Raw genomic sequence first — 27,328 nt, 5'->3', positions numbered from 1 at the left:
GCGGAAGTGACTCCACGGCTTCCGGTCAGAGCCGGTCAAGTAGACGGCGACTGGAACCACCGGTTTCTTGGGCTACGCTGGTTCATCTACTGCGCCTGTGCATTTTCCTCTTCCGTTTCCTGAAGTGGACCGCCCAAGGTTGCTAGGCAACAGCCCCGGGTGGCCTTGCCTTAGGGTCCCTGAGCGCTTCCGGCCGAAGAAAGGAGCCGCCGGCGTCCTGACCTGGGAAAAGAGGCCGCGTCGCCGCCGGCAGTCCTGAAGTTGGAGGGAGGAAACTTGTACAAATAAAGTAAGTGTCGTCTTCCCTACCACGGACATCATTAAAGTTTAACCAGGGACCCCTGTGTTTTTCAAGAGTGAACTGTATTTTCCACACCCGGCGGGGAATCCGGGTACCCGGCGGCCGACTTAAGTTGTACGCGAAGTTTCGACCGCGCGGGCCGGAGGCGCCGCACCCCGGCCTCGTCCCAGGGTCAGCGGTGCGGACTGTTTTGGGAGGAGAAAGACGCGCCCTCGACGTAAATAAAGCTCCCCTGTCTGTCCGCTCGCAGCGGTCGCCGCTGGTGGCGTGGAGGGTATTCCTTCCCACTTACTTCTGTTGGTAAGTTCGTGTGATGGTGAGGTTTTGTACCGAGACTGTGGAGTGTGGTATCGCACTGTCTCGGAACTCTTTTCTTTACCATGAGAACTTCGCAGTATCTGCGATGTGCATCTCTCACACAGTACGTGGTGGTGACTTTCACGGTACATTGCAGAACTGTACTGTCTCTTCTTCCGCCAGTCCCCTGTTAAGTTGCCATGTACGCTAGTTGCAGGTTTTTGCCACTGCAAGTGGGCCGAGTATCCTTTGCGTGTAAATCTTTGTGCGCGTGTCTGTTTCCTAAGCGCTGATTCTCAGACTGGAATGGCTGGCCCGGGAGCGTTTCCGCTTTCTCTCAAGGAGCGTGTCGCCTCTCTGCGCTCCAGCGGGGACTGTGAGTGCCTGCCCTTCATTCACACGCTTTCCATTTTTGTTTAATCTTTACCAATTTAATGGCTTTTTAAAAATACATCTTTTAATTTGCTTTCCTTTGCGCTTACTGTAGTATATTTATGGTTCATTTGTTGTTGTTCTTTTGTGGCCTCTCTTTTGGCATCCTTTGCTGTGGGCATTTTCCTAGGTTATTATCTCAGTTTCTCTCTCCTTCCAACAGTTACCCAGTCTCCACCCGCCCCCTCTCTTCCTCCTCTTTATCAGTAACATAGAGGAGTTGCTGTTTGCTTAAATTCTAGTGGTGGGACAGGTTCATCTTCTCTTTGACGTTCCCTTTCATCAGTAATTTGTTCTACCGCTCACATTTGATGAAGTCCCTCCTGGCCGTCAGCTTCCCTGTTTAGAACAATTTCATTTCCTATATGAAGTTTTATTAATTCATATCTTAAAATGTGGCTTGACACACACACACACACACACACACACACACACACACACATAAACAGAAAAAGAAAGCCTCCCTTCTCGTAGCATCAGCCAACTTTGGAACTGAATTTAAAATATCAAGTATATCAGTGGGTCTCGTGGGTGGATGCAGAAATAAAGCTCCTTGACCCAAGAGTTTCTTGATCATAAAAACAGGAATTTATTATATGTAGTAGAAGGAACACTAAAGTACAGATTTGGTGGCCTGGCTTCCAGTCCTAATTTTTGTAGCTAGAAGTGTAACTATAAGCAAACTAGTATGTAAAATGAGGGGGTTGGACTAGGCAGAGGGAGAGCAGTAGCTGAATCCCCTAACTGCAGGCTGACCTCCTGCACAGATGCCTTCTACACCACACAATTCCGGTCACTACTCCCTTCCATGACTCCTCCAGGTGTAGGGGTGGGAACAGCACCCCGCTGTTACTCACCCCAGAGTATAGCACTGGACCCTATTCTTTTCCTATATCCTGCCTTCCTGAAAGTCCCCCAGTTGCCAAATTTGAGGGTGTCATCTTTTTTTCGCATGAAATACTGACTGGCTGAAAGGCTAATTGGAGAGTAAAAGAAGGAGGAAGCAGGAATGCCCATTGGTATTTCTAGTGAATGCATAATAAAACTCTGGAAGGTACATGAGAAGCTAATGGAAGTAGCTACCTGGTGTGTGGGGAGAAATGGGGCAGCGGGACTAGGCCAGTTGAGGGGAGGGAGAGGGAGGGAGATTTTTCACCCTATTCCTTTCTATATTGTTGCTTTTTAACTGGTAGACTTATTCGTCACCAGATTGTGCATTGGTTGTGTTCCTTTTACTTTTCTGATTCTGTGTTGTGATACTGTGTTCCTCTGGGGAAAAAACATGCATACAGTGTGTCCCCAAGACATGTAACACTGTAATAGTGTTACACTATAACAGCTGATGGCTCAACTTTGAAAATGAAGTGTATTGTAACTGCCTTTATAATTATTCCAAGTGTGTGTACATTTTGTGGGACCTATATTACCTACTCCAAAAATTAATTTTTTTTAACTATATTTTATTGATTTTTTACAGAGAGGAAGGGAGAGAGATAGTTAGAAACATCGATGAGAGAGAAACATTGATCAGCTGCCTCCTGCACATCTCCCACTGGGGATGTGCCCGCAACCCAGGTACATGCCCTTGACCAGAATTGAACCTGGGACCCTTCAGTCCGCAGGCCGACGCTCTATCCATTGAGCCAAACCGGCTTCGGCCCCAAAATTAATTTTTTTTAAAATGAGGACTCATGCCCTTAATCTGCCTTTAAACATCGCAACTTTATTTCAGGACTGACAGTGAGGGATTCATTGGATTATTTCAAGATGAGCTTTCTGTTGCCCAAGCTGACTAGCAAAAAAGAAGTCGACGAGGCAATAAAGAGCACTGCAGAGAAGGTGTTGGTTCTCAGGTTTGGGAGAGACGAGGATCCTGTCTGTCTGCAACTAGATGACATTGTAAGTAAATACTTAAAATAAAAATTTTTTAATCTATACATTCTTACTTCAACATCTGCCAAGTGCATGCAGGGACGCAGGCAGGGTCTGGGATAGAGCTGTTCAGTTGTTAGTATGCTTCCATAAGAGCCGAACCCCTAAGCCTGTGATTGTGCCGAATCTGTGCTGGATGTCCTTCCCCTCTAGCAGCTGTCCAAGCTCCACTTCACCAACAAGGCAGTGAAAGACCCGAAACGTTACGAACAAGCATCTGTGAACATTATCTCACAGCACTGGCTTCTTTACGACTACTGTTCCCAAGGGGAGAAATGAATGCCAGGGAGGTCAAGTGACGTCCCACAGGCACAGAACCACGAAATTGCAGAGCTGGGGTTTGAACTCTGTTTTCTCTGCCTGCAAATCTGCTTTACTAGTGTTCTGCTCCAGCGTGCGCCCCATGATGATCTCTGACTTCACCACCCGTCTTCACACTCCGGTGAATAGGAAGGGCAGTTTGGGACAGAATAGGTTTATTCTTGTGTCTGTTTATTATGGAGAGAGACTCACTCCAGAACTAAGACCTCTGTTCTATTGCTGATGTCACTGTTGTGTCACTATTATGTTTATTATGGAGAGAGACCTACCCCACTATTTCTATTGCTGACATCACTCTATGGAAGGAGTGTAAGAATCCTCATTATCGCGATTAAATATGAGTATGTGATGTGTTACTCTATGGGGTAAGGGCCAGAGGATTATACCTCAGCTGTAGGGAGGAAGGACTACCACTGGAGGTCAAGAGCACAGACTCTGAAGCCAAGCTCCCTCCGTTCAAATCCACACCTGACTACCTACTAGCTGTGTGTCCAGGGGCAGATTACCTCCCTAGGCCTCGGTTTCCTCACCTCTGAAATGGGGACTGTTAGAGTGCGTACCTCATAGGAATGTTGTAGGATTAAATGAGTTAAAAGTGGAAAGCAGTTAGGGTAGCACATAATAGTGCCATGTAAGTGTTTGCTTTTTTTATATATAACTATCATTTATGTGGAGATTATAAGGAAAAACATTTGGGGGAATTTCGATGTCTGTGGTACATATTTATGAGTTGTTCTGTTTTTGCTTTAAGTGAGCATGGATTTTATAAATCCATAAAAAGTTCATAAAATCTTTACAGTCAAAAGTAGAACAAAAATGAAGGAATATATTCACATAATTTATCCAGGGCCCTCTGATAACTCTGCCAATAGTGATTCAGACTGAATGATAAAGTTACACTGTCTAATGTGGAACTCAAACAGGCTGGATTCTTGGCCCAGGAATTTTTTTAAACAGAATATTCTATTAAAACGTTTTGTAGCAGAAACATTGGTTTCATGTTGCAACCTACATCTCTCTCCTCATTTGCAGCTTTCTAAGACCTCTTCTGACTTGAGTAAAATGGCTGCTATATATCTGGTGGATGTGGACCAAACTCCAGTCTATACACACTATTTCGACATCAGTTATATTCCATCTACTGTGTTTTTCTTCAATGGGCAGCATATGAAAGTGGATTATGGGTAAGTCAGGCTGACATGAAGCTATAACAGTCTAAGTTTCCTTTTCAGCAGTTTCCGTAACTTACCTATTTGCTTGCAGTGTTGGCTAGGTGAGTCTTTTATTGATACTGTCTCCTCAACAGATACTCTCTCTAATTTTTTTATGAGCAGCTTGGTGCAAAATGAGTATTCTGGCATGACTGGCAAATTTTAATTTCCTACTTAAGTATGAAAGAATAGTACAGCTGTGAAGCACTAATCATCCTTCAGCCTAGAAAATATCAAACCATTTTCTTACAAGTTCCCCAGGGATTTCATTTCAAACAAAATATGTCATTCTTAAACTTTTGGGACTGATAGTTTGCATTTTAAAAGAAGTACTCCTTTCAGCAAACGAAGACATGCTCCTCTCTTGCCAAGTTTCCTGTCTTCTGCCAGGAAAGAAGTTATTCTTTTGTTGAAGTTATTCTTCAACAAAGCCTGTCAAGTATAAGTAACATGAAGTCTTCTGTAATGCCTTCTGCCCAATCAGCATCCCAGAATTTAATATTTATATTGAAAATATCCATAATTTTTATTTTTTCTTAATGTGGTTGAGATATCCTCTTGTCTAGATCTGTGTACCTGCTTTGTCATTATTAGTTTGAAAGGTGTAAAATGTTATGTGTTTTAAGTGTTCTAAAGGTAGAATATGGTTCATTTAAGTATTAATTTGCTGTAATCTTTTCAGAAGGCGAATATTCCCAAATATGACCTCCATCAAGACATTTAGCACATTAACTACCATGACATTACATACCAAATACCTTACAAGTGTGTAAAAATTTTAATCCAGCAATTGCATTTCCAGGAATTTATTTGAAGAAAAGTAATTCTGAAAGTGGGCAAAATTGGCTCCAGGGATACTTATTTCATCATTGTTTAGGAAGCAAAATACTTAGAATTTAGATGTCCACAAAGGGATACTAGATACCAATTTACTCTGATGTTGTAGATGCATGGTTAACTTTGAACAAAACATATCTTTTTTAAAAACCACATTGCAAAATAGAATGTGTGATATAATTCCCATTACTGTGAAAAAAAATGCACATAGAGACACATACACGTACGTATGATTGGAGGGATATATACCAAAATGTGGCAACTTTTTTTGTCTTGAAAAATTTCTGCAATGAGCATACTTGATGTTCAAAATAGTGAAGAAAAAAAAGGAAGAAGGAAAGAAATTAATACTACTCAGAAATGGAAGTGACTGGAACTTGGAGACCACGACTAGGGCTTTGCACAGTGCCTAGCCAAACACAAAAACAATGAAACAAACTATGCCCACACCAGTACTCAGGGAATTGTACTTGAGAATGAGTTGAGAAATGGTTAAAATACATTTTGAGCAGAAGCTTTCCATATGATAGAGCTTACGTGCTATTCCATGCCCACAGCTCTGGTTTTAGTCGTATATCAAATGGGCCCTGTAATTGCAAATGGAAAAATCATTGTTGGGCCTTATGGCTAAAGTCTCCCTTACAGGAAGAGCTACTGTTCGTTTTGTTTGCCCTGAAGGTCTTCAGCAAGTAAATGTTCAAAGTTCTGAGCCAGGTTGTTTCTCTTCTGTGCTACCTAGGTCTCCAGATCACACTAAGTTTGTGGGAAGTTTCAAAACCAAACAAGACTTCATAGATTTGATTGAAGTAATCTATCGAGGAGCAATGAGGGGGAAACTTATTGTCCAAAGTCCAATTGATCCCAAGAATATTCCCAAATATGACCTTCTCTATCAAGACATTTAGCACATTAACTACCGTCAAAGCTGAAGAGAAAGGCCCATCTCGAAACGGTACGCGAAGGCAGCTGTGCTGTTTTCCGGGTCCTTCGGAAAGGTGCTCAGCGTCCCAGTGGAGAGAGGTTTGACTTGTATAGAAAATATTGGCCTGAGTGGAAGACCCCGCAGGACTGTGATGACCTGGGGAGCCTAAGTGTTTATTCCCCACAAACCTCAGAGCAGTCAAGTCAACTGTGGTCAATTTCCCTGCATGATTTGTTTGACTTTTCTTTATATTGTGCTTTTCTTTATCTCTTAACATAATACAGAATTTTCCTAAACATTGGCTAGTACAATTTGATTTAACTATATTTATTTGACACACAAGTAAAATGGAAAGAGCAAAAATACTTATTTTCTACTCTATATGTACATACACACACCTCTTTCTCACCCTCAACCTTGCCCATTCCTCCACTCACATATTTCTATTACTCATGCTCTCTGATCTCCAGTCCTAATTATCCCAGTTTCTCTTGGAATGAATAATTCTCCACTGATAGCAGGCAAGTTTGTTTTATTTTGGAGCCTTCCTGGTTCACACTTTGAAAACAGTGTCCTGGTTTGCAAATTTACTAGCTTTTGTGCTATTACCCAGGAAGTGAGACTTGAACCTTAACCATCCAGCACCCAATTTGAGCTAAACAAAGAATTAACTACCCTTAGCAAGTAGGAACAGAGCTCTCCCAGAAGTTAGAGCTCCACCTCTTCCTGAGACAAAACTGCTTCAAGGGCTCATGACTAGAAAGAGAGAGAGAACCAGAATTGTTAGAAAGCATAGGGGCTGCTTTCCCCACTTGGAAGAAACCTACTCTCTACAGGAGTCTGCATTCTTGTCGTATGTAGCTTGTTAATACTAATAAAGGAAGAGAGCCAAAGGGAAGCCAGACACTGGAAGCATGGTCATCTGGGCAGCTTTGCCAGGAAACTACAGGTTCACGCTCCCCAGGGAACCACCATGCCATTCCCTGCAGATCACGGGAAAGCATCAAACAAAAGGGGAGGTGGACAGACAAAGGGGGAGATGGGCGCCTGTGCAGTGAAGTCGGTGATGTAGGGGAGGTGCTTATCTGTCAGTCTAGCCTGGGGAGCAATGGATTGGCTAGGAGGGTGGAGCCACCACAAGTGCACAAAATCTTAGAAGGTTAAAATCCCCAAAGAGTTCCTTCTCTCTTGCTCTTGCTTGCTTGCTCTCTTACTCCATGACCCACGCTTGCCCGTGCCTTTGCCTGTTCGCTCTCCATTGCTGTGGCCTTAAGCAGCTGAGTGGCCTCTGGCTATGCAGATTCGCACACAGCGGACTACAGCTAGGACCACAAGCTAAGCAAGCCGGATGCTGGACTGGACTTTAATATGGAGCAGGAACTCTGGTCAGTGGCCTTCATTCTGGCCCTGCTGAAGACAAGATTGGACTTCTTCCACGGCGAGACGGACAGAGATGGGACCTTGGAGGAGAACCCCCTTAATTTTACATCATTAATACAGCTTTCCAGGAAACCTCATCCTCTTGCAGGGACCTCAGGGAATTTTTTCCTCGCAGCATCCCAAGAGCTCCATTTCCACCGATAATAAACACAAGCCATCCAAGTTTTCCATTTCACAAAGAAATGCTCTTCAGGGACTCCCAGAAGAAAGATTCCAGAACCCTTTCAGACAGGAAGCTCTTTTTCTAACTGAACTCTTCCGCTATAAACCTTTAGTACATCGCCCAGCCAGCATGGCTCAGTGGTTGAACGTCAACTAGGAGATAACAGTTCGATTCCTGGTCACAACAAATAACCAAGTTTCGGGCCGATCCCTAGTGCGGGCATGTAGGAGGCAGCCGATAAATGATTATCTCTCATCATTGATGATTCTGTCTCTCCCTTCCTCTCTGAAATCAATAAAAATATTTAAAAAAAAAAATAAGGATGCAGCAAGGAGCTCAGCGTTTGTATTCAGACAGACCTAGATTTAAGGTTCAGCCTTGCTACTTAATAGCTGCGTAACCTTAAGCAAATCGTGTAACTTCTCAGAGTCTGTGTTCCCTGTCTGTAAAACAAGGGTAATGATGACCTTTCTGAGAGCTGCCTCAGTAGGCACTCAGTCAGTGAGTGTGACCGGCAGTGGGACAGTTTGTACCACCATAGGGCTTTCCAGTCGGCCTGCAGTGTTTTCTGACACATTCCCAGTACACGCTGTGCCGCCTGGCTGCTGCTGTACCATAAAGGAAAGGATAAAAAGGTCCAAGCCCCCCGGCCCCCCAAAAAGAAAAAAAACACAGAAATGAGTGAAAAGAAAGCTCTTTATTGTTTGCCTTAGACATGCAGGGCTGGAGCCCGTTGGTTTCACACCAGCTTTTATCCCTCCACCCCCATCCAGTTTCCCCTCTTCCAGAGTGAAATCTAGCACACGTTAGTTTTCGGCCGTGGTTTTCTGAATCCAGTCCAGGATGGAGTGCACCTTCACATACACACCGTACTCGGCCACACTACAGCTCTTATCAAAGCTCAGGATCCCCGCCGCATACCAGGTGTCGTCATCAGTGTCATGGACAGCAAAGGCGCTGCCAGCATCCCCAAAGCAGGTGTCCTCCTGGTACTTGGACAGGCCAGCGCAGAAGGTGTGCTCGTTCAGTATGGGCTGCACCCCCACAGGGCTCTTGGGCTCCTTCTTTTCGGGCACCGTGCTCTTTTCATAGTGCCGCACACAGCTGTCCTGGTCAGCCACAGGCAGCATGACGTACTTCAGGAGCTGGGTGAAGTTAAAGTTGGCGTTTCGTCCCCAGCCAGACACATAACCCATACGATTCACTTCCGCATAATCTTTGGAAGGTAGGCAGATGGGCATTACTTTCTCACCCACGGGCACCTTCTGTTTGAGTTTAATGAGCCCGATGTCGACCTCGAGGTAGTTAGGGTGGAGAATCACCTTTTCAACCTCCACAAGCTGCTGCTTCCCCACATAGAGCCTTAAGGTAGGGGCAATATCTTTTGCTTTTGCGTCTTCCCCATGACCCAGGAAGAGGTTCTTAGCCGTGGTCAGCAGCCATTGCTCGCTGATGAGTGTGGCCCCCGTGGTGAGGTTATGATGAGAAATCATCTTGGCCTGCCAGGGAAAGCTGTCTTTGGCATCCACCGAGCCACCCAGGATCCGCTGGACCTGATCTACCGGGTTCTTGGGCTTCCCGCACACTGTCAAGGAGAGCAAGGAAATCATGAGAAACGCGAGGATCTCCCCGTCTGGGGGGGGGGGGGGGGGAGCTTCGGCTGTCACTGCGGTCTACATGATCATTGTTCATCTCTTCCGAGCCAGGAGTGTTTACACGCTTTGCTTTACCATCTGTCCTCTTGTTTCCAGTGTTTACCGTCAGTTGTTTCTATCGCTAAGGCAGAGCTCCATTACTGCTTTCCTAACTCACCAAAGAAACAAGTAATGCTGAGATTGAGAAACCCTGGCTGATGAGCTGTATGTATATTCAACAGTTTGTCACAACAAGGACATGTCCACCATTCCTTGAAATTCATTATAACTCATTCTCTCTGAATAAAGAGGGATCTATTGTAGCATTGGCCAGAACTCAGATACTGCAAGTAATACAAGGCAGGTTAGCAGTTCCACACCACTAATAGCAGAAGAGGGCAGGCAAAACCCTCCTGTTCCAAGAGGGAAAAAGAGCAATAGCTCTTCCTAATGACAAGAAACAGAAGCCCTATCCATCCAGCTTTCTGTCATCCTTCCCTGGATTAGGGTTCGTTACGTCCTCCCTGATAGTTCTTCCTGGAGCTGTCTTTACCCTGGGACCCTGGCTCTCTGGGTGGGTTGTCTGTACACTTAGGGTCTCTGGACCCCTTGGGGGCAGTGTATACAGTGGGTTCCGTCAGTGCCCTGCAGGCCTGAATAAGCAGGAACCTTAGTGAACTTTTTAAGGGAATCATCACCTAATTGCTCAGTTCCCTGCCAGCCATTTGTGCTTCTCCCTGGTCCCAGGTCTTGGCTTTCGTATGCTCAGGAGAAGCCACACAGGAGGGGCATGTGCCTCTAGGACATTCCGACCAATATCCCTGCCCAAGCACTGAACCCTCAACACCTATCCTTGGTCTGCTTCCCAGGCCCTCGGCTGCCTACCTGCTTCACACTCAGGAAGCTTCTCTCCAATGGCCTTGTTTGTCCACTTCTTCTCACTGTTCAAGGTGTACACTCCTGCAACAAGAGGAAAGAGATGAGCCAAAGGAGAAACTCAGTCTGGACCTAGTGCGGGAGAGAAGGTATTTAAAGAAAAAAATTGAAAAAGGAGAAGGAAGGTGAGGGAGGGGCAGGGAGGAGGAGGAAGGGAGGATCGCTGTCCTAGAAGCCAAGTGCTGGGCCCTAGCAAAGCCCAGCAGGACAGAACCGTGGTCATGGTGGTCATGGTGAGGCCATGCAGGGTGGGATCAGGGTCCAAATCCTGCCTCTACCTCTTGCAGGCTACCTGACCTCTCTGTGCCTCAGTTTCCTCATCAGCAAGTAATAATAATAGTATCTTTGTAGAGGGGTGTTATGAACACTAAGTGAGCAAATGAATGAAAAGCACTTACAACAGTGCCAGGAAAGTAAGGACTTCCAATGTCATCACTATCACCATTGTTGATTCTTTTGCCGCATCCTTTGCCAGATCTAGATGTAGCTCTCACTTTGAGATGGGTAGGCTATGTGGCATCCCCTCCCCTTAACAAAAGACAAAGCTTGCGGCTGAGCAAAGTTAATTTGCCCAAAAGGCCACAGCACTGGGAACAAAACCCCTTATTACAATCTGCATCTCCTGGCTCTGAGGATAACCCATGAATTTCCTAGCCAGTCACCTGACTCCACTCATCATGGAAATGCCAGGATGAGGAGGGCACAGGGACACTTGTCCAGGTCTTACCATCGCCTTCAGTGCGCAGCCTGTAGTAGGTCTTACACTGATAGCGAACCGAGTGCTCCACGTAGCCATTTGCAACCTCAGGGGCCTTTGGGCAGCTGTCATCTGCAAAGAAAAACAGGAAGAGGAGGTTAATATTCAGAAATGGCTCTCAGAGACCCATGAAAAGTCAGGTGAGAGGAAGCTGCTCTGTACGTCAACCTTCCTCCATCCCAAGTGGAAGCCATGCAGGGGGCAATCTTTCCTTGTTTCTGGCTGGCTCCCCAAGGTTTTAACAGTAGTGAAAGGCCAGCGAGTAGGATGAGAAGAGGGTATTTGGGTCTCCTGAAGAAAGGGTGCAGATCTCACAGGGTCAGCCACAACAGGCGCTGGGGTGCACAGCGTCTGCCCAACCCAAAGACCTACCTGCATTTTCTGGGTTCTCGTTGACAGTGTCCACTGCAAAAAGCTGCCCCCAGAGCAGGAGGGTGACGACAGTTCCCAGGGCGCTGCAGAGAGAAGACAGGAAGGAGTGCAAAGCTGCTCTCCCTGCTTCACCCTTTTACCCCCCACACACACCTCCCTCCCTTTAGGCAGCCAGGAAATAAAATAGCCACGTGCAAGCACTGGGACCCACCAAATGCATCCTTTACAGCTTCCCAGTACACCCAGGCCCAGCAAGCTCTCTGCTGCTGGGAATTCTCCATAAGCCTCAGACAGGAACCACCAAGATAAGGAGGCACACAGGTATATGGGCCTCAATTTCAGAAGCATTAATCTAGTAATACATGGGCTCTCCCGCAAGGGGGGGCTTCCCTTGGGCACCTCTGGAGTGCCAGGCTACGAGCACACTCAGATAAAATGTGGACTGCGGAGCCGGGAACGTGGGGATTGACTGCTAGTCTCTCCACTTTTCAAAATTCCCCATAAGGAAAGGTTTTTAAATATTTCATTTAAAATACTTATATAGTGTGTGTCTTATTTTGTGATCATTTGTCTTCGTGAAATGGTATATCAAACCCCAAAATGCCAGCAGGTTCCCTGGAGCATAACTGGCTCCCTGACAGCATGAGCGGACACGGGCATCGATGCACAGGCCACACCTGCCAGTTACTCATCTCACTGACAGATGTCAGCTCCTCGGGGATTGCTTGCTTAAGTTTCTAGTATGGCTACTTCAACATTTCCAAAGTCTTTTTATGAAATCGAAGTGCCTTAATTGTGTCATCCAAATATGCCACTATTGGTCTTTCTTATTACACATTTTTTAAAGGAAAAAAAATCTAATAAATACATTTAAAATCCCAGCTACTGTCATCTCCTACAAAGATAAAAACTTTACAACCTCTGCCCTAGGTGGTTTTTCTCAGTGGTTAGAGCATTGCCTGTGGACTGAAGGGTCTCAGGTTTGATTCCGGTCAAGGACACGTACCTCTGTTGCAGGCTTAATCCCTGGCCCCAGTTGGGGCACATGCAGGAGGCAACCAATCGATGTGTCTCTCTCACATTGATGTTTCTCTCTCTCTCTGTCTCCCCCTTCCTTTCATTCTCTCTAAAAAAAAAAAAATCAATGGAAGAAATACCCTCGGGTGAGGATTAACAAAAAAAAAAAACACACAACTTTACAACCTCAAGGAAAAAAAGATATTTCTTAAAGTAAGTCACGTCTCCTGAGAAAGACGGCAGTATCAGAAGGCATTACCTCTTATGGGTGCAGAAAAGCAGAGGACTTAACACACTGCGCCCTTCAGTTCACTATAATTTAGCCCATTTACCCTGTTTCTTCGGTGTATTTTTGCATCTGTTCTGTAGGCTTGTCATGCAGCTAAGAGAGGTATGCGTAGGAGGATGAGATGAGGAACAAGGGAAAGGGAAGGAAAGTGGGCAGAGCTGTGGACTCACCGCATCTTTGGTTGGTCCTGCCTCTGGAAGAGCAGTGCTGTGGGGTGAGCGGCTGGTGCTTTTATGCCTGTAACATCTCACCCACCCCTTCCCGATGTTGTAACCCTGTGTCTACACAAGTTTGACCTTGTTAAGGGCACTGGCATTTTCCAGTAACAGAGCCACAAACATCCCCGTTAAGCGTGGAGCTCTTGCCTCACGCTTGAGTTTTCCCCGGTGTTCTTTTACAAACCCAAAGACACCTGGCCCCATCGTGACCCCAGGTAGCTAGCTGCCAGAGAGTTTCCCGAAAACGGCCCCTGGGCGGGCTGGGGAAACAATCGATCTGCACCTCCTTGTTTTGGAGGGTGAAAGCACTGAAAAAAAGCCCTTCTTTGGGGTTACTTCAAACCCCTATGAACACTCCTGCAACCGGGCTGAATTGGGGCTCTAATAAAGAGAGCATTTCCTTTTCAAGTATTTCCCCCATCCTGTGTTGACATCTTCCTATTGCTTCAAAGCTCTCCAACCTGAAATCAGTACAATGTATGTATTGTCTTCTCTGATTGCTGTTTGCAAGAAAGCACACAAAAGAGTTAACACAATAGTGTGGACTGGCACATACCATACTCAATGGTAGTGGTTCTCATGGTTTTATAGACCAGTAATTAAGACACAGACAGATGAGAAGGTGTGTATGCTTCAGTCAGATGTTTGCACCTGCTTATCCCAATTACTATTCAACTGAAATTAATAGCAACTCAATAAAAGATTGCTTTATTCAGTAAAAATAGGTAAGCGGGCCCTGGTTGGGTTGCTCAGTTGGTTGGAGCATAGTTCCATACATCAAAAGGTTGCAGGTTCAATTCCTGATCAGAGCACATACCTAGGTTGCAGGTTCGATCCCCAGTTGGGGTGCATGGGGAAAGCGAGCAATGGATTGATGTCTCTGTCTCACAATGATGTTTCTTTCTCTCCTTTTCTCTCTCTTGAAAAATCAATGAAAACATATCTCAGATGAGGGTTGGGGGGGGTAAGTGGTTCTTAAATTAGGATGTACAAAAGAATCACTTTGGGATATTCATGGTGACACTGAGGTAATATCAAAATAATTAGAAATAGCTCTAGCTGGTATTGCTCAGTGGATAGAGCCTTGGCCTGCGGACTGAAGGGTCCCGGGTTTGATTCCAGTCAAGGGCACATGCCTGGGTTTCGGGCTCGATCCCCAGTAGGGGGTATGCAGGAGGCAGCTGATCAATGAGTCTCATCATTGATGTTTCTATCTCTCTCCCTCTCCCTTCCTCTCTGAAATCAATAAAAATATATTTTAAAAATAATAATTAGAAACCTCACAAATGTCCATTAATAAAGGAATGTGTGAATCAGTGGTTCTCAACCTTCCTAATGCCGCAACCCTTTAATACAGATCCTCATGTTGTGGTGACCCCCCGACCATAAAATTGTTTTCATTGCTACTTCATAACTGTCATTTTGCTACTGTTATGAATCATAATGTAAATATCTGATATGCAGGATGTATTTTCATTGTTACAAATTGAACATAATTAAAGCATAGTGATTAATCACAAAAACAATATGTAATTATATATGTGTTTTCCGATGGTCATTCGACTCCCAAAGGGGTCGTGACCCACAGGTTGAGAACTGCTGGTGTAAATTATGGGTGGTATATTCCTATAATGGAATATTATACAGCCATGAAAAATGAATGAACTATGAAAGAACCTGGATAATCTCATCAACATAATTTTTAAAAAATACTGCAGATTTCAGAAGATATTCAAATGACTCCACTGTTGCAGAGCTCAGAGTCAAACAAAATTTGGCAATGGATTATTAGCTATGACACCAAAATTGCATACAACAAAAGGGGGGGGGGGAGTTGAGTTCATCAAAATTAAAAACTTTGATGCATCAAAGTACAATATCAGGAAAGTGAAAAGACAGTCTGTGAATGGGAGAAAATATTTGCAAATCATATATCTGATATGGATTAATATAAAGGATTCCTACAACAACAACAAAACAACCCAATTAAAACATGGGCAAATGATTTGAATAGACATTTCACCAAAGAAGATATACAAATGGCCAATGAGCACGTGAAAAGATGCTCAACGTCACTGGATGATGTCATTAAGGAAATGCAAATAAAAGCCACAATGAGACACCACTTCACACCTACTAGATATAAGTGTTGGTAAAAATGTGGAAAAAGTGGAATTCTGCCGAAACTGGTTTGGCTCAGTGGATAGAGCGTCGGCCTGCGGACTGAAGGGTCCCAGGTTCGATTCCAGTCAAGGGCATGTACCTGGGTTGCGGGCACATCCCCAGTCGGGGATGTGCAGGAGGCGGCTGATCGATGTTTCTCTCTCATCGATATTTCTGACTCTCTATCTCTCTTCCTTCCTCTCTGTAAAAAATCAATAAAATAAATTTAAAAAAAAAAAAAAAAGAAAAAGTGGAATTCTGATACACCATTTTACATTCCTAGTGGGAATGTAAAATGGTGTAGTTTCTGTGGAAAACAGTTAAATAGTTCCTCAAAACTCTAAACATAGCCCAGCCAGCATGGCTCAGTGGTTGAGGGTCAACCTATGAACCAGGAGGTTGTGGTTCGATTCCTGGTCCTACAGGTTGCAGGCTTGAACCCCAGTGTGGGGCAAGCAGGAGGCATCCCATCAATGATTCTCTCTCATCATTGATGTTCTTCTTTTTTTTAAATCTTTATTGTTGAAAGTATTACGTATGTCCCTTTTTTCCCCCATCAATCCCCTCCAGCCTACCCCAGACCCTCACCACCCCACTGTCTGCATCCATGGGATATGCATTTATACATACAAGGTCTTGAGTTGATTACCTCCCACCCACCCACCCTCCCCGCCTTCCCTCCGAGATTCCACACTCTGTTCCATGCTCATTGATGTTTCCATCTCTCCCTCTCCCTTCCTCTCTGAGATCAATAAAAATACATTTTAAAAAAAACTACACATAGAATTGCCATACAATCCAGCAATTCTACTTCTGTGGATATACCCAAAATAATTGAAAACAGAGACTCAAACAGACCATTGTACACCAATGTTCATTGTAGCATGATTCATAATAGCCAAAAGGTAGAAAAAAATCCAAGTGCTCTTCAACAAATGAATGGATATACAAAATGTGTCATATACATACAATGGAATATTATTCATCTATAAAAAGCAATGTAGCCCAGTGCTAAGGCTCAGTGGTTGACCCAGGAGGTCATGGTTTGATTTCCGGTCAGGGCACATGCCCAGGTTGTAGGCTTGGTCCCCACTGGGGAGCATGCAGAAGGTAGCTGATCAGTTATTCTCTCTCATCATTGGTGTTTAATATCGCTCGCCTACCATTCCTTTCTCTGAAATCAATCCTATATAATAAAAGGGTAATATGCAAATCGACTGAACAGCAGAACGACCAGTCGCTATGATGCGCACTGACCACCAAGGGGCAGACGCTCAACACAGGAACTTCCCCCTGGTGATCAGTGCACTCCCACAGGGGGAGCGCTGCTCAGCCACAAGCTGGGCTAATGGCTGACAAACACAGGGGCAGTGGCAGGAGCCTGTCCCGCCTCCGTGACGGCACTAAGGATGTTCCCCGAGGGCTCCTGGATGGCGAAAGGGCACAGGCCAGACCCCCCTCCCACCCCTGAGAGCACAAATTTCGTGCACTGGGCCTGTAGTAAAAATATTTTTAAAAAAATAAAATAAAAAGGAATGCAGTTCTGGTACATGCTACCACATGAATAAACCTTGAAAACATTATGCCAAGTGAAAGAAGAAACTAGACACAAAAAGACAAATATTGCCGAAACCAGTTTGGCTCAGTGGATAAAGCGTTGGTCTGTGGACTGAAAGGTCCCAGGTTCGATTCCGGTCAAGGGCATGTACCTGGGTTGCGGGCACATCCCCAGTAGGAGATGTGCAGGAGGCAGCTGATAGATGTTTCTCTCTCATCGATGTTTCTAACTCTCTATCTCTCTCCCTTCCTCTCTGTAAAAAATCAATAAAATATATTTTTTAAAAAAGACAAATATTGTATGATTCCATTTATATGAAATATCTAGAAAAGGCAAATTCATAGAGACACAAGGTAGATAGGAGGCTACGAGGGGCTGGAGGGAGGAAGGAAAAGGGAATTCTTGCTTAATAGGTACAAAGTGTCTGTTTGGGCTGATGAAAGGGGTTTGCAAACAGTGGCCATGGTTGCACAACATTGTGAATGTAATTAATGCCACTGAATTATACACTTAAGCGTTGTTAAATCAGGAATTTTATGTTCTGTGTATTTTATCACAATAAAAAAAATTCAAGAAATAAAACAGTAAGTAAACTTTCTTACTTGCGGCCAAATTTTTCTTTTTTTAAAGAAAGTAAAGCTAAGCAATACATTGTATAGGCATATTTTTTAAATTTTAATGAAATGGAAAACAAAATGTAATATGTTACCTCTCATGGGAGGCAGGAGGAAGGCACAGGAGAATAGCACATAAGTCATTATAAATATAGATGATTATTGCTAACGATCCAGCTTTTAAGTGGGGTGATAGTTTTATGAATGTACATTATGTTAGTGTGCCTATTTTTAAAGATATATATCATATCTCTCACACATATATTTATAGCGTTAACATTTTAAAATATGAAGGGGGAGAATCACCTGACAGGGGGAAAGTCCAGGCTCGTTTGCAGAGATGTGATACCGTAGGTCTGAACAGGGTCTGAGAATCTGCACTTTAAATGGCCGTAACTCTCCCCATTCCTGTACGCAGTGTGACTGCAGCTCTTCCAGCCAAAGTGGAGCCCATTTCCACCCCTTGAGTCTGGGTTTGACTGTGTGACGACATTGGCCAATGGAACAGTGGCAAACAGAAAGCAGGGACTTGAAACGTGCTAGTAAATCGGGGCTTGCCTCCTATTGCACCTGGAATCTGGGGCTGCCATACGGGTGAGCCCAAGCTATCCCTCCATTGCTGGAGGGTGAGAGATCACACAGAAGGGAGCCCAGGCATCCCTGCCCCCTCAACCCAGCCTGGCCCAGACCAAAATGACCCCCAGCCCAGCCCAGCCCAGATTGCTGACCCACAGAATCACAAGCTAAATAAAAGGCGCTGTTGTTAGCCATTAAGCTTTGGGAAGGCTTCAGCAGCAAATGTGAACGGATAGAGCCAGGATGTGGGACATGAAATCGGAGCTACTCTGGCTGAATCTGGGGTGAAGGGTTAGCATTTTGCTCCGTAGGCTCCTTACATCTTCTGTAGCAGCTTATGCTCACCAGCTCTTTGCCTCTCAGTTTCCTTTCCGAAAGGAGGCTGCAGCCCTGCATTTTCTAAGGCCCTTTCCTCAAGAACACACACCATAGGCTGGGAAGGATTCACACTGAATCTGCAACACTTCCCTCCGGTGGCGTCCTCACCTCCTTCCTCTCCTCCCTCCCACCCGGTCAGTACATCACCGCTCCTCACAGAAATCGGGGACTTCAGTCTCTAACAACCCTCTGTCTAGTGTCTTGCAAATGTCACAAGACTTGTTCATCCCTAGGCTTGTTCCTCCTCTGCCCGGGTGCAGCTCTTATCCCACAGAGAGAAGAGAGGAGCTTTATTTCCATGGACCCCCTGGCAATGGGGACAACTTGGGTCCTATGACATGGAGGGCGGTGTTCTCTGTAGGCTGCCTCCTCGCTTATACAGAATGAAACCTTTCTCACCACCACTATGGAATAACTGCTCACCCTCCAGGTGCATGAAAACTCACATTTCCTGCGTTTGTATTAGTAACTGAAATAAGGATTGTGAACTTGTCTATTTTTTTCTTTAAGTTCTGTTATTAGGTGCATACAAAGGTAGATTCATTATGTCTTCCTTTTAAACCGACTCATTATCATTATGAAATGTCCTTATTTATATCTAGTAATTCTTCTTGCCATAAAGTCTCTCAGTCTGATATTACTTACGATATACCGACTTTCTTTTGGTTAGTGTTTTTGTGGCATATATTTTTATTTACATTTAATATAATTACAAGTAGAGTTGGTTTTAAGTCTACCGTTGTGCTATTTGCTTTATGTTTAATGCATAAGTTCTTTTTTCTTTTCTTTCTCCTTTCCTGCCTTCTTTATTACTCAGGGTTTGTTTGTGTTTAATTCCCCTCTATTAGCTTATTTTGTTATATATTCTTATATTATTTTAATAGTTGTTACCCCAAATATTTCAAGATATGCATCCTTGACTTTTTATAATTTAAGTTCATGGCTTTGTCACTCCCCAAGTAATACAAGAACTTTGCAACAGTTTATCTTTTCCCATTCTTTATGCTATCTTTTTTTAGAATTTTTATGAGTTTATTTGAGCCAAACTGACAATATGTGCTGGGGAGCAAGATCTCAAGTGCTCTCCTCCTTTATGCAATTTTTTTCATGTGCTTTACATCTATTTATCCTAACTCTCATCATATATTTTTAAACCAATTGCCAGTATGTGGGTATGAGATCCTTTGAAATTCAAGTAAATAAGAGTCCAGGAGACAAATGCAGTGTTGTGGAAGCTTAAAGGAAGGATCAAATGCAAGAGAATGTTCAGAAAGACAGATTGCGAAAGTCATTGAGTAACTGCACATGAAAAAGACAAAGGAAAGGCAAGGCTTGAGAATGACTCGGGTTTATAAGCTTGAGACTCGGGAGGAAACGGATGCAGTGGATAGGTCGGGAAAACTTGGACTCGGGGGTCAGGGTTTGGGTGGGAAGAGAAAAAAACATTGATCCCTGGAAACAGAGGACCGGATTTGGAAACCATTTAAATATACCACTTTTATTGGAAATTGTGTGAGGAATGAGTTTATTAGGGGACTAAATAGAGGGTGGGCAAAAGTAGGTTTACAGTTGTTCGTGGAAAATAATACAATAATTAATAAATAGGAATACAAGAGTAAATTCTGTTTCATGTACTCTCAAGTCATGGGGACAGATGTAATTTATAGCCTGGGGAATGTAGTCAATAATATTATATTAATTTTGGGTGGTGACAGGTGGTAACTAGATTTGCTGTGGTGATTGATCATTTTGCAACATATACAAATGTCAAATCACTATGCTGTACACATGAAACTAATATAATATTGTATGTCAGTTGTGCTTCAATTAAAAATAAGTAGATAGCTTCTTGAAAGTAGCATCAACCTTGATACTTTATAAATGAGGAACTTACAAGCTTTTTAATCAAATAGTATCCTCAGATCAGCTTTCTAGCAGTAAAGACAGCCAGCCAGTGGCAAACCCACATGACCCATTAAAATTTTAAATACAATCTGCCTTTCCCAGTAAGAAATTCATCAGAGATCAAAGGTGTGAAGATATTAATAGAAGTTTTAAAATTAAATTAATATAAGTTTTAAAATTAAATCTGTATTCACAAGAATTCATATCAACCCTCCTCAGTTCTTCCACCTGCATTTTTGGGACAAACATTCTTCTAGTTCCCGGGAAACCAGGTAGGGAGCCATGTTGGCATTTGCTTACTCATCTGTATCACTATACCCAGCAAAGCCTGGCACACACAGACGCTCAAGTCAGCTTACTGATTTGAATGGATGATAGACATGGCCTCTGCCCGAAAGAACTCAGCGGTGAGGGAGAGATGAACATACAACAGGGTTCCCTCCTGCCTGTCACCTCAGCTTCCAGCTGCAGTAAGATCAGGACCCCAGAGGCATACAGGCTGTCAGTAGAACCAGCTCTACAAGTACCTTAGAGGAACAGGCGCTCACCTCACAATAGTAACAGCTAACACTGTGCGAGTTCCTACTAAGTGCTGGGCACTGTTGTGTGTGCTTTCTGCATGTTTTTTCCTTTAATTATTCAACAGTCCGGAGCAGCACATCCTTCTATTATCTAATAACCCTGTTTTCACAAATGGGCACAGAGAAGATAAGGAACTTGCTCAAGGTCACGTAGTTAAGTAGCAGAGGCTGGATTCCAACCCAGGCCAAGCCCTGGGCCGAGCTGGGGTGCTACCTCTCCTGCCTGATGAACGCTACGGGATTTCCAAGCCCCCCCTCACATAATCAGCCTTGAGTTCTCACCATTAGAGACACCTCTAAGGGTCAAATAGAGACAAATCCTTTACTGAGTTAAGACATTGCTTACCTGGGAGGGGAAACAAACTCACTAATCACATTAGCCAGCCTCAGGGTACGAGTTCTAAATGGCCATCGAAGTCCAATAAGAACCGTTAAGAACCGTGTGTGTGTGTGTGTGTGTGTGTGTGTGTGTGTGTGTGTGTGTCCCTTAAAACCCTCACTCAGGCAGTGCTTCCAAGTAGAAAGGGCAAGGAAGACCTAACGCAGGGGCACCAAGCTGGAGAGGCCTGATGCTGGGAAGTGGAGGCTCCTTCTGAGCGGGAGCCAACTCCCTCCCCTCAACTGTCCCCCTATCCCAACACTCCAGGGCCCCTATCAGGCCCTGGGGGAGCACCACAGCCGGGAAGCAGGGCCATGGCTGAGAAATGCATTAGGAAATAGACCAAGGAAACTGCCTGACCAAGCATTTGGGAGCAGTGTTCCCTGGGAGCCAGCCAGGTTCTGGGAACAGTGGAGCCACCCACTCCGTCCCATGACAGATCTCTGGAGGGAGTGGTGTTAAACGGGTTTCTGCTTTTGAGCCGTCAGGGATTTGAGTAATTATGGTCCCAGGAAGTTGTATGACATTAGTCCTGGCCACACAGAAAATTCAGTGCAGCTGTACCTGGCTGAGCCCCCAGCGACTCCCCTCTCTGCTAGGGAAGCACTGGGCTCCGTCCTCTGTTGTAGGTTGTGACCCAATAGATTCTGGCCAATTGTGTTTGTATTTGTCTCTTTCTTTTTAATATATTTATTTTTATTTATTTCAGAGAGGAAGGGAGAGAGAGAGAGAAATATCAATGATGAGAATCATTGATTGGTTGCCTCCTACATGCCCCCTACTGGGGATCAAGCCCACAACCTGGGCATGTGCCCTGACCGGGAATCAGACCGTGACCTCCTGGTTCATAGGTTGACGCTCAACCACTGAGCCACGCCGGTAGGGCTGTACTTGTCTCTTGTGAGGCACAGAGAGATGGTGAAAAAGTCAGTTACCTGCATCTCCCCACATAGCACAGCCAGTGGGAGGAAGTCAGATCACAACAAGTGATTGTTGGAAGAATAAGTGAGTGAAAGAACAAATGCATCGGAGTCAGTGCTATTCTCTCTCCTCTCTCTCTCTCTCTCTCTCTCTCTCTCTCTCTCTCTCTCTCTCTCGTGTGTGTGTGCGTACACACATGTGTGCATATATATATTTATATGTGCGTTTATTTTTTAATGGTAACATCAGTTGAAATTCTGACCCAACCACAGTGATTTCTTTTAGGTCCCCAGACTTGGGACCCACACCTTTTGCTCTGTTGAGGTAGGAAGATGTCTAGATCTATTAAGGGCTCAAAATTCAACATCCAAGAGGATGGTCGAAGCTCAAAACACTGACCAGCTTCTCAGATTACCGAGGACTGAAATGGCAGCACCAAGATTGCACGTCCTCCACATGCTCTGGGCAGGCCGAGGTGGGTGCTGACCCAGGAAACGCTCTGACCCTCCAGGCCCGCCAAGGCAGCCCTGGTGATTGACAGGCATAGGGGGTGCAGCCAGGTTGCCTTCACCTGCTGCAACTCCTTTTGTTTCCTGTGGGCCACTTTTCAAATGGAGTTTTCAACACCCAGGAAGCCTCCTCTTGGCTGGCAAGAATGCAAGGGGTTTGCATGTTTATTGTGTTTCCTCTCCTAAAAGCCCTGCCCTTTGGAGCTTCGCCCCTGTATTGCTGCCCAGGTCTTACACAAACCTGCCGTGTGCCAACGCCAAGTCACTCCCCCCCTGCTCCGCACACACACCTCTCAGCCCTGGCCCTGGTGTCCTCTTACCTGTGACCTCCACTTTATTTCCCATATTTATAACCACAGGTTCTTACAGAAATCTCCCCTGACTGCCAAGATTCATTCAACACTGCAGGGTAGGTAACATGATAGCCTGAGGACATTGTCAGGATGTGCTGCCAGAAATCTGCACCTGGAGGAAAGGGAAATCCTGAGAAATAGACTAACGTATCTTACAGGTAAATACAAGATATCTCAATGTGGCTTTTCTTATCAGCTAGAATTGAATGTGGCTAAATATGAGAGAAAGCCCCAATTAGCAGGGACTTAAGCACATAAGATTTTATTTTCTCAAATAAAAGAGCTGGGCCCCGGCCGGTGTGGCTGAGTGGTTGAGCCTTGACCCATGAACCAGGAGGTCATGGTTCAATTCCCGGTCAGGGCACATGCCTGGTTTGGGGGCTCGATTCCCAGTAGGGGGTGTGCAGGAGGCAGCCAGAGATCCATGTTCTCTCGTTGATGTTTCTATCTCTCTAATCCTCTCCTTCCTGTCTCTCTAAAAAAAGCAATAAACACATAATTAAAAAGAAGAAAGAGGTGGGAAACAAGAAGTGGGGAAGTAAGCAAACAGACCTGGTATTGTCAATTCTATTAAGCTCTTCCCAGCTCTTGCCTTTAAGGTCTAATATGGCTGCCAGAGCGCCAGCCATCATACTCATGTCCCAGGCAGCGACTGACTTCCAGAAGAGGCACACAATACTTTCACATATATCTCATTGAGTAGATGTTTGGTATCCACATCCTATTACAATGGAGATCAGGAAATACAGTCTTTATTCTGAGAATCCAGAATGTAGAACTGTTTATAAGACAATTAATTGGCCTTATCTCTTCAGAGATGACTGTCCTAGATTTTAAAAGACTAAAGAGACATATAGGTGAGCCTTGATTGACTATAGAAGATATTTTGAGGGCAATAGGGAAAATTAGAATATGGGCTGAATGTTAGATGATATTAGAGAATCATGGTTAATTTTATTAGATGTAATCATAAATTATGTTTTCATAGGAGCATGTTTTTATTTTTAGAAAATGCAAGCTAAGAGTGAGGTGTCCTGAATCTACCACTTCCTTCAAAATGTTTTGTCAAAATTCTGCATATAAATAGGTAAAGATATTTATAAAGAAAACACGGAAAAGATATTTTTATTAGCTAGATAGTAAGAATTACTCATAGTAAGATAGGTATAGTGGGTGGAAGGGGTATAGATATTTATTATACTACCCTTTCAACTTTTCTCTATGTCTAAATTTCTTAAAATAAAAAGTGGGGAGAGTAGTTCTCTGTTTGACTCGGCTGGTCCACAGTCTCATGTGTAGTTGGCTGACTCCTGGTGAAAGGGAATGTTGTTCCTCTCAGCACTCCGAAGCCAGTCAGCTCAAAGGGTCTGCAGGTGGGGGGTGCATCCCCCAGGCTTAGCCAGGGGGTCCTGGAGCTTGTGGAGATGAGGAGAGAGAAGACTGCATCTTGGCCCTCAGCTTCTTGGAGGGTCTTCCCCATCACTCGGAAGGCAGCACGGCATCAAGGATCCACACAGCCCATCACCTATTTGAAATAACGTGACAGAAGATTAAAGATGAATCCAAGACAGGCCAATGCCTCAGTTACAGCCTCGTTAGGAGCCTCTGTCCTCCCTCCACCATTTTTGCCCATATCATCTTGGAGCAGGCACTCAACTTCGGTGTCCTCATCTGTAAAATGGAGATCGTAGTCATTGCCTCACCCACCTCCAGGGCTGTGTGAGGATCAAAAAAGTTGTGTGTGATTTGCTATGAGCTAACAAATGTGCAAGATGATTAGGAAGATGACCTTGCTCGCCCCAGAACTACTTCATCCTGTTACGCTCTCATTCAGTTAACCCACAGACACCAGGACCAAAGGACATTTTTCAAAATTCTGCTTGTGGTGGTTTGGAAATACCTCCACAAATTCTTTGACATTCCTCCCTTCAAAAATGGAACCTAATTCCCCTCCCCTTGAGAGTGGCCTGGACTAAGTGATTTACTTCTAACATAGGGTTGCCAGATAAAATACACGATGCCCAAATGAAATTTAAATTTCAGAAAAACAACAAATAAATTTTCGTATAAGTATGCCCCAATTACTCTGTGGGACATATTTGTACTAAAGTGTATGCATTGTTTAACTGGAATTCAGATTAACTGGGCATCCTGTTGTTTTTGTTTGCTTTACTAAAACTGGCAACTCTGTTCCAGTGAATAGAAGAATGAATGTGGCATAAGTAACGATGTGTGACTTCCGAGCATAATGGGCATTGCAGCTTTCACCTCCCTCCCTCTTAGACACTCAGTCTGGGAGAAGCCGGATGCTGTGGTGTGAGGACACTCAGGCAGCCCATGGGGAGATCCACTGACACTTTGGCCAACAGCCAGCACCACCTCACAAGCCACATAAGTGACCCATCTTGGTAGTGGATCCTTCAGCCCCGGTTAGCCCTGGATGACTGCAGCCCCAGCCAGTGCCTTGGTTACCTCCTCATGGGAGACCCGGAGCCAGAGCCACCCAATTAACACTAGATTGCCCAAGGAAGTCATTTTGACTGTTTTTTAATTTCAATTAGAAAAACAATTATGTATATAAGGACACAATGTCTTAGAATTTCGTGACTTTTTTTACAACATATGAATGTGTTTATTAATAATTGTAGTTACCTCCCCCTCCTTCATTTACGGTATATATATATATATATGTGTTATACCTATATTGCCCAAAAGCAGTCATTTTGACTGCTTGGGGGGGGGGGGGGGAATTATGACTCTTATTATTGAATTGAGTAAATTTCTTATATGACCAGGTCGGCTCTGTATTGAAATAACAGTTTTCATTTTTTTTTTTCGATTACCGTCACATGATAACATACAAGTACATGATAAATTGTCGATACTTGATAAGTTGCAGTTGCTCAATTAGCTAAACTAGTACTTGTTATTCGAATCTTTATGCAGTGATACTTGTTCTAATAAGTTGTTTATTGTATTTCTTTTGCGCCCTAAATTCATGAAAAAAATGTCGAATAGAAGTGAGTTATTGGAAAAGCTAAGGAACATAAGTGAAGAGTGCTCCGATATTATTCTTTCACGATGCAGTCATTTTGACTGCTTTTGGGCAATATAGGTATATACTAAATTTCCGTCTTTCTAGTGTTAAGTTGCTCCTGAATTCCTCACCGTGTGGGATAATAAGTGATTGTTTCCAGCCTCTGGCTCAGCCCTGGTGTGCACTGTGGTTCCTACAGGATGATCCCACTTGTAAGAAGCTCAGAGATTTGACCACTAGACCCTCCTCACCACCTCCTGTCAGACCACTCAAGTGCCCAGGGCAAGGTTCCATGGAAGCTTTTTTAACAAGTAATGGCACGCAGCACGAAGTCTCTCTGTAGGGAAAAGGAACTGATAGTGATTTTCAGAGGCCCCATGCGGCCCTTCCCTGCGTGAGAAGAAAACCCAGGGCCTGCGCTCAGTTCTGCCGATTCCAAGCTGCCTGGTTTGGAGAAGCTGTTTAATTCCTCAAAGCTCTGGTTTTATCTATATATATATAGGTGCGATAATACCTACTTGCAGGACTTTTGTGGGGATTTGGATATTAAAATAACATTTATTAGGAGGGTAGGATGTGCTGAGCACTGTTGCACTTCATATGTAATCTAACAACCCACTGAGATGGGTAGTGTGCTTCTCCCCATTATACACAACAGGAAACTGAGGCATGCACACTTTACATGATTGCCATTGCCAGTAAGTACACATGTGCCCGGCACATAGTATGCATCCCTGTAAAAGTTACTGTTTAGATTTCTTTTACCCTCCAAACCACTGTTTTTCTAGGAGAGAAAATGGGCGTCAGTGGGGATTGGTAAATCTCCTAAGGCGACTCCAAGTCTGCACTCTCCCCACCCAGTGAGTCATCCCTGGGGCCCTCCTGTAGGGGGTGGGGGTGTGCAGAAGGGGGCTGGCTGAGATGGTCATTCTCCTGATATCCCTCCACCCATCGCCTTCCTCCTGCTGGTGTGCTTGGCTCAGAGGAGTTAGGGAGTTATACTGCCACATAAAACATGCTGATTTCCGCCTCTCTGATAAAATGAGATGCTGCCTGGCCCCCCTGGGTGGCAAGCCATCTGGAGCTGGAGAGCAGTACTCTCCCAGATGGAGCCGGACCCCCATTTGCCACCGAGAGCAGAGCCAGATGAACCCCATGTTCTGCACATGTGATTTTCCTGCCAAAATGGGCACTGGGCTAGCTATCTAAGTCACACCCTTGGTGACACCCCCACCCCCATCTTCAAAGTAGCAACACTTTCGTTCTTTCTCATGT

At 44.5% G+C, this 27,328-nt stretch overlaps 2 protein-coding genes across 5 annotated transcripts; one reads left to right on the top strand and one right to left on the bottom strand.

Annotated features, from left to right (window-relative positions):
- The first annotated feature begins 20 nt into the window (after nucleotides 1-20).
- Nucleotides 21-25,523, top strand: TXNL4B (thioredoxin like 4B). Of its 4 annotated transcripts, none has more exons than XM_036345262.1 (4): nucleotides 21-289; nucleotides 2,763-2,929; nucleotides 4,316-4,467; nucleotides 5,177-6,064. In XM_036345262.1, the coding sequence occupies exons 2-4, from the start codon at nucleotides 2,798-2,800 to the stop codon at nucleotides 5,265-5,267; spliced, it is 375 nt and encodes a 124-aa protein (XP_036201155.1). In that variant the 5' UTR covers nucleotides 21-289; nucleotides 2,763-2,797; the 3' UTR covers nucleotides 5,268-6,064. The 4 variants fall into 4 exon arrangements, with proteins under 4 accessions (XP_036201155.1, XP_036201157.1, XP_036201153.1 ...); XM_036345264.1 differs by lacking the exon at nucleotides 5,177-6,064 and adding an exon at nucleotides 25,300-25,523 and having other exon boundaries at nucleotides 25-289; XM_036345260.1 differs by lacking the exon at nucleotides 5,177-6,064 and adding an exon at nucleotides 6,071-6,551 and having other exon boundaries at nucleotides 25-289.
- Nucleotides 8,535-13,097, bottom strand: LOC118674067 (haptoglobin-like). The gene is made up of 5 exons (XM_036345259.1): nucleotides 13,032-13,097; nucleotides 11,556-11,638; nucleotides 11,154-11,255; nucleotides 10,376-10,450; nucleotides 8,535-9,441 (listed from the first exon to the last, which is right to left on the bottom strand). The coding sequence occupies exons 1-5, from the start codon at nucleotides 13,034-13,036 to the stop codon at nucleotides 8,663-8,665; spliced, it is 1,044 nt and encodes a 347-aa protein (XP_036201152.1). The 5' UTR covers nucleotides 13,037-13,097; the 3' UTR covers nucleotides 8,535-8,662.
- Nucleotides 25,524-27,328: the final 1,805 nt, after the last annotated feature.

This window comes from Myotis myotis, unplaced genomic scaffold (assembly GCF_014108235.1).
Source record: "Myotis myotis isolate mMyoMyo1 unplaced genomic scaffold, mMyoMyo1.p scaffold_m19_p_19, whole genome shotgun sequence".
In the NCBI taxonomy this organism is placed as follows: Eukaryota; Metazoa; Chordata; class Mammalia; order Chiroptera; family Vespertilionidae; genus Myotis; species Myotis myotis.
This window is presented reverse-complemented; position numbering and strand designations above follow the sequence as displayed.

Coding starts and splice junctions, on each gene's coding strand:
- TXNL4B (XM_036345260.1), top strand. CDS start 2,798: ATGAGCTTTCTGTTGCCCAAGCTGACTAGCAAAAAAGAAGTCGACGAG. Junction 2,930..4,315: donor GTCTGCAACTAGATGACATT/GTAAGTAAATAC, acceptor CCTCATTTGCAG/CTTTCTAAGACCTCTTCTGA. Junction 4,468..6,070: donor CATATGAAAGTGGATTATGG/GTAAGTCAGGCT, acceptor TGTGCTACCTAG/GTCTCCAGATCACACTAAGT.
- LOC118674067 (XM_036345259.1), bottom strand. Junction 11,256..11,555: donor CGAGAACCCAGAAAATGCAG/GTAGGTCTTTGG, acceptor TTTTCTTTGCAG/ATGACAGCTGCCCAAAGGCC. Junction 10,451..11,153: donor GCTGCGCACTGAAGGCGATG/GTAAGACCTGGA, acceptor CTCTTGTTGCAG/GAGTGTACACCTTGAACAGT.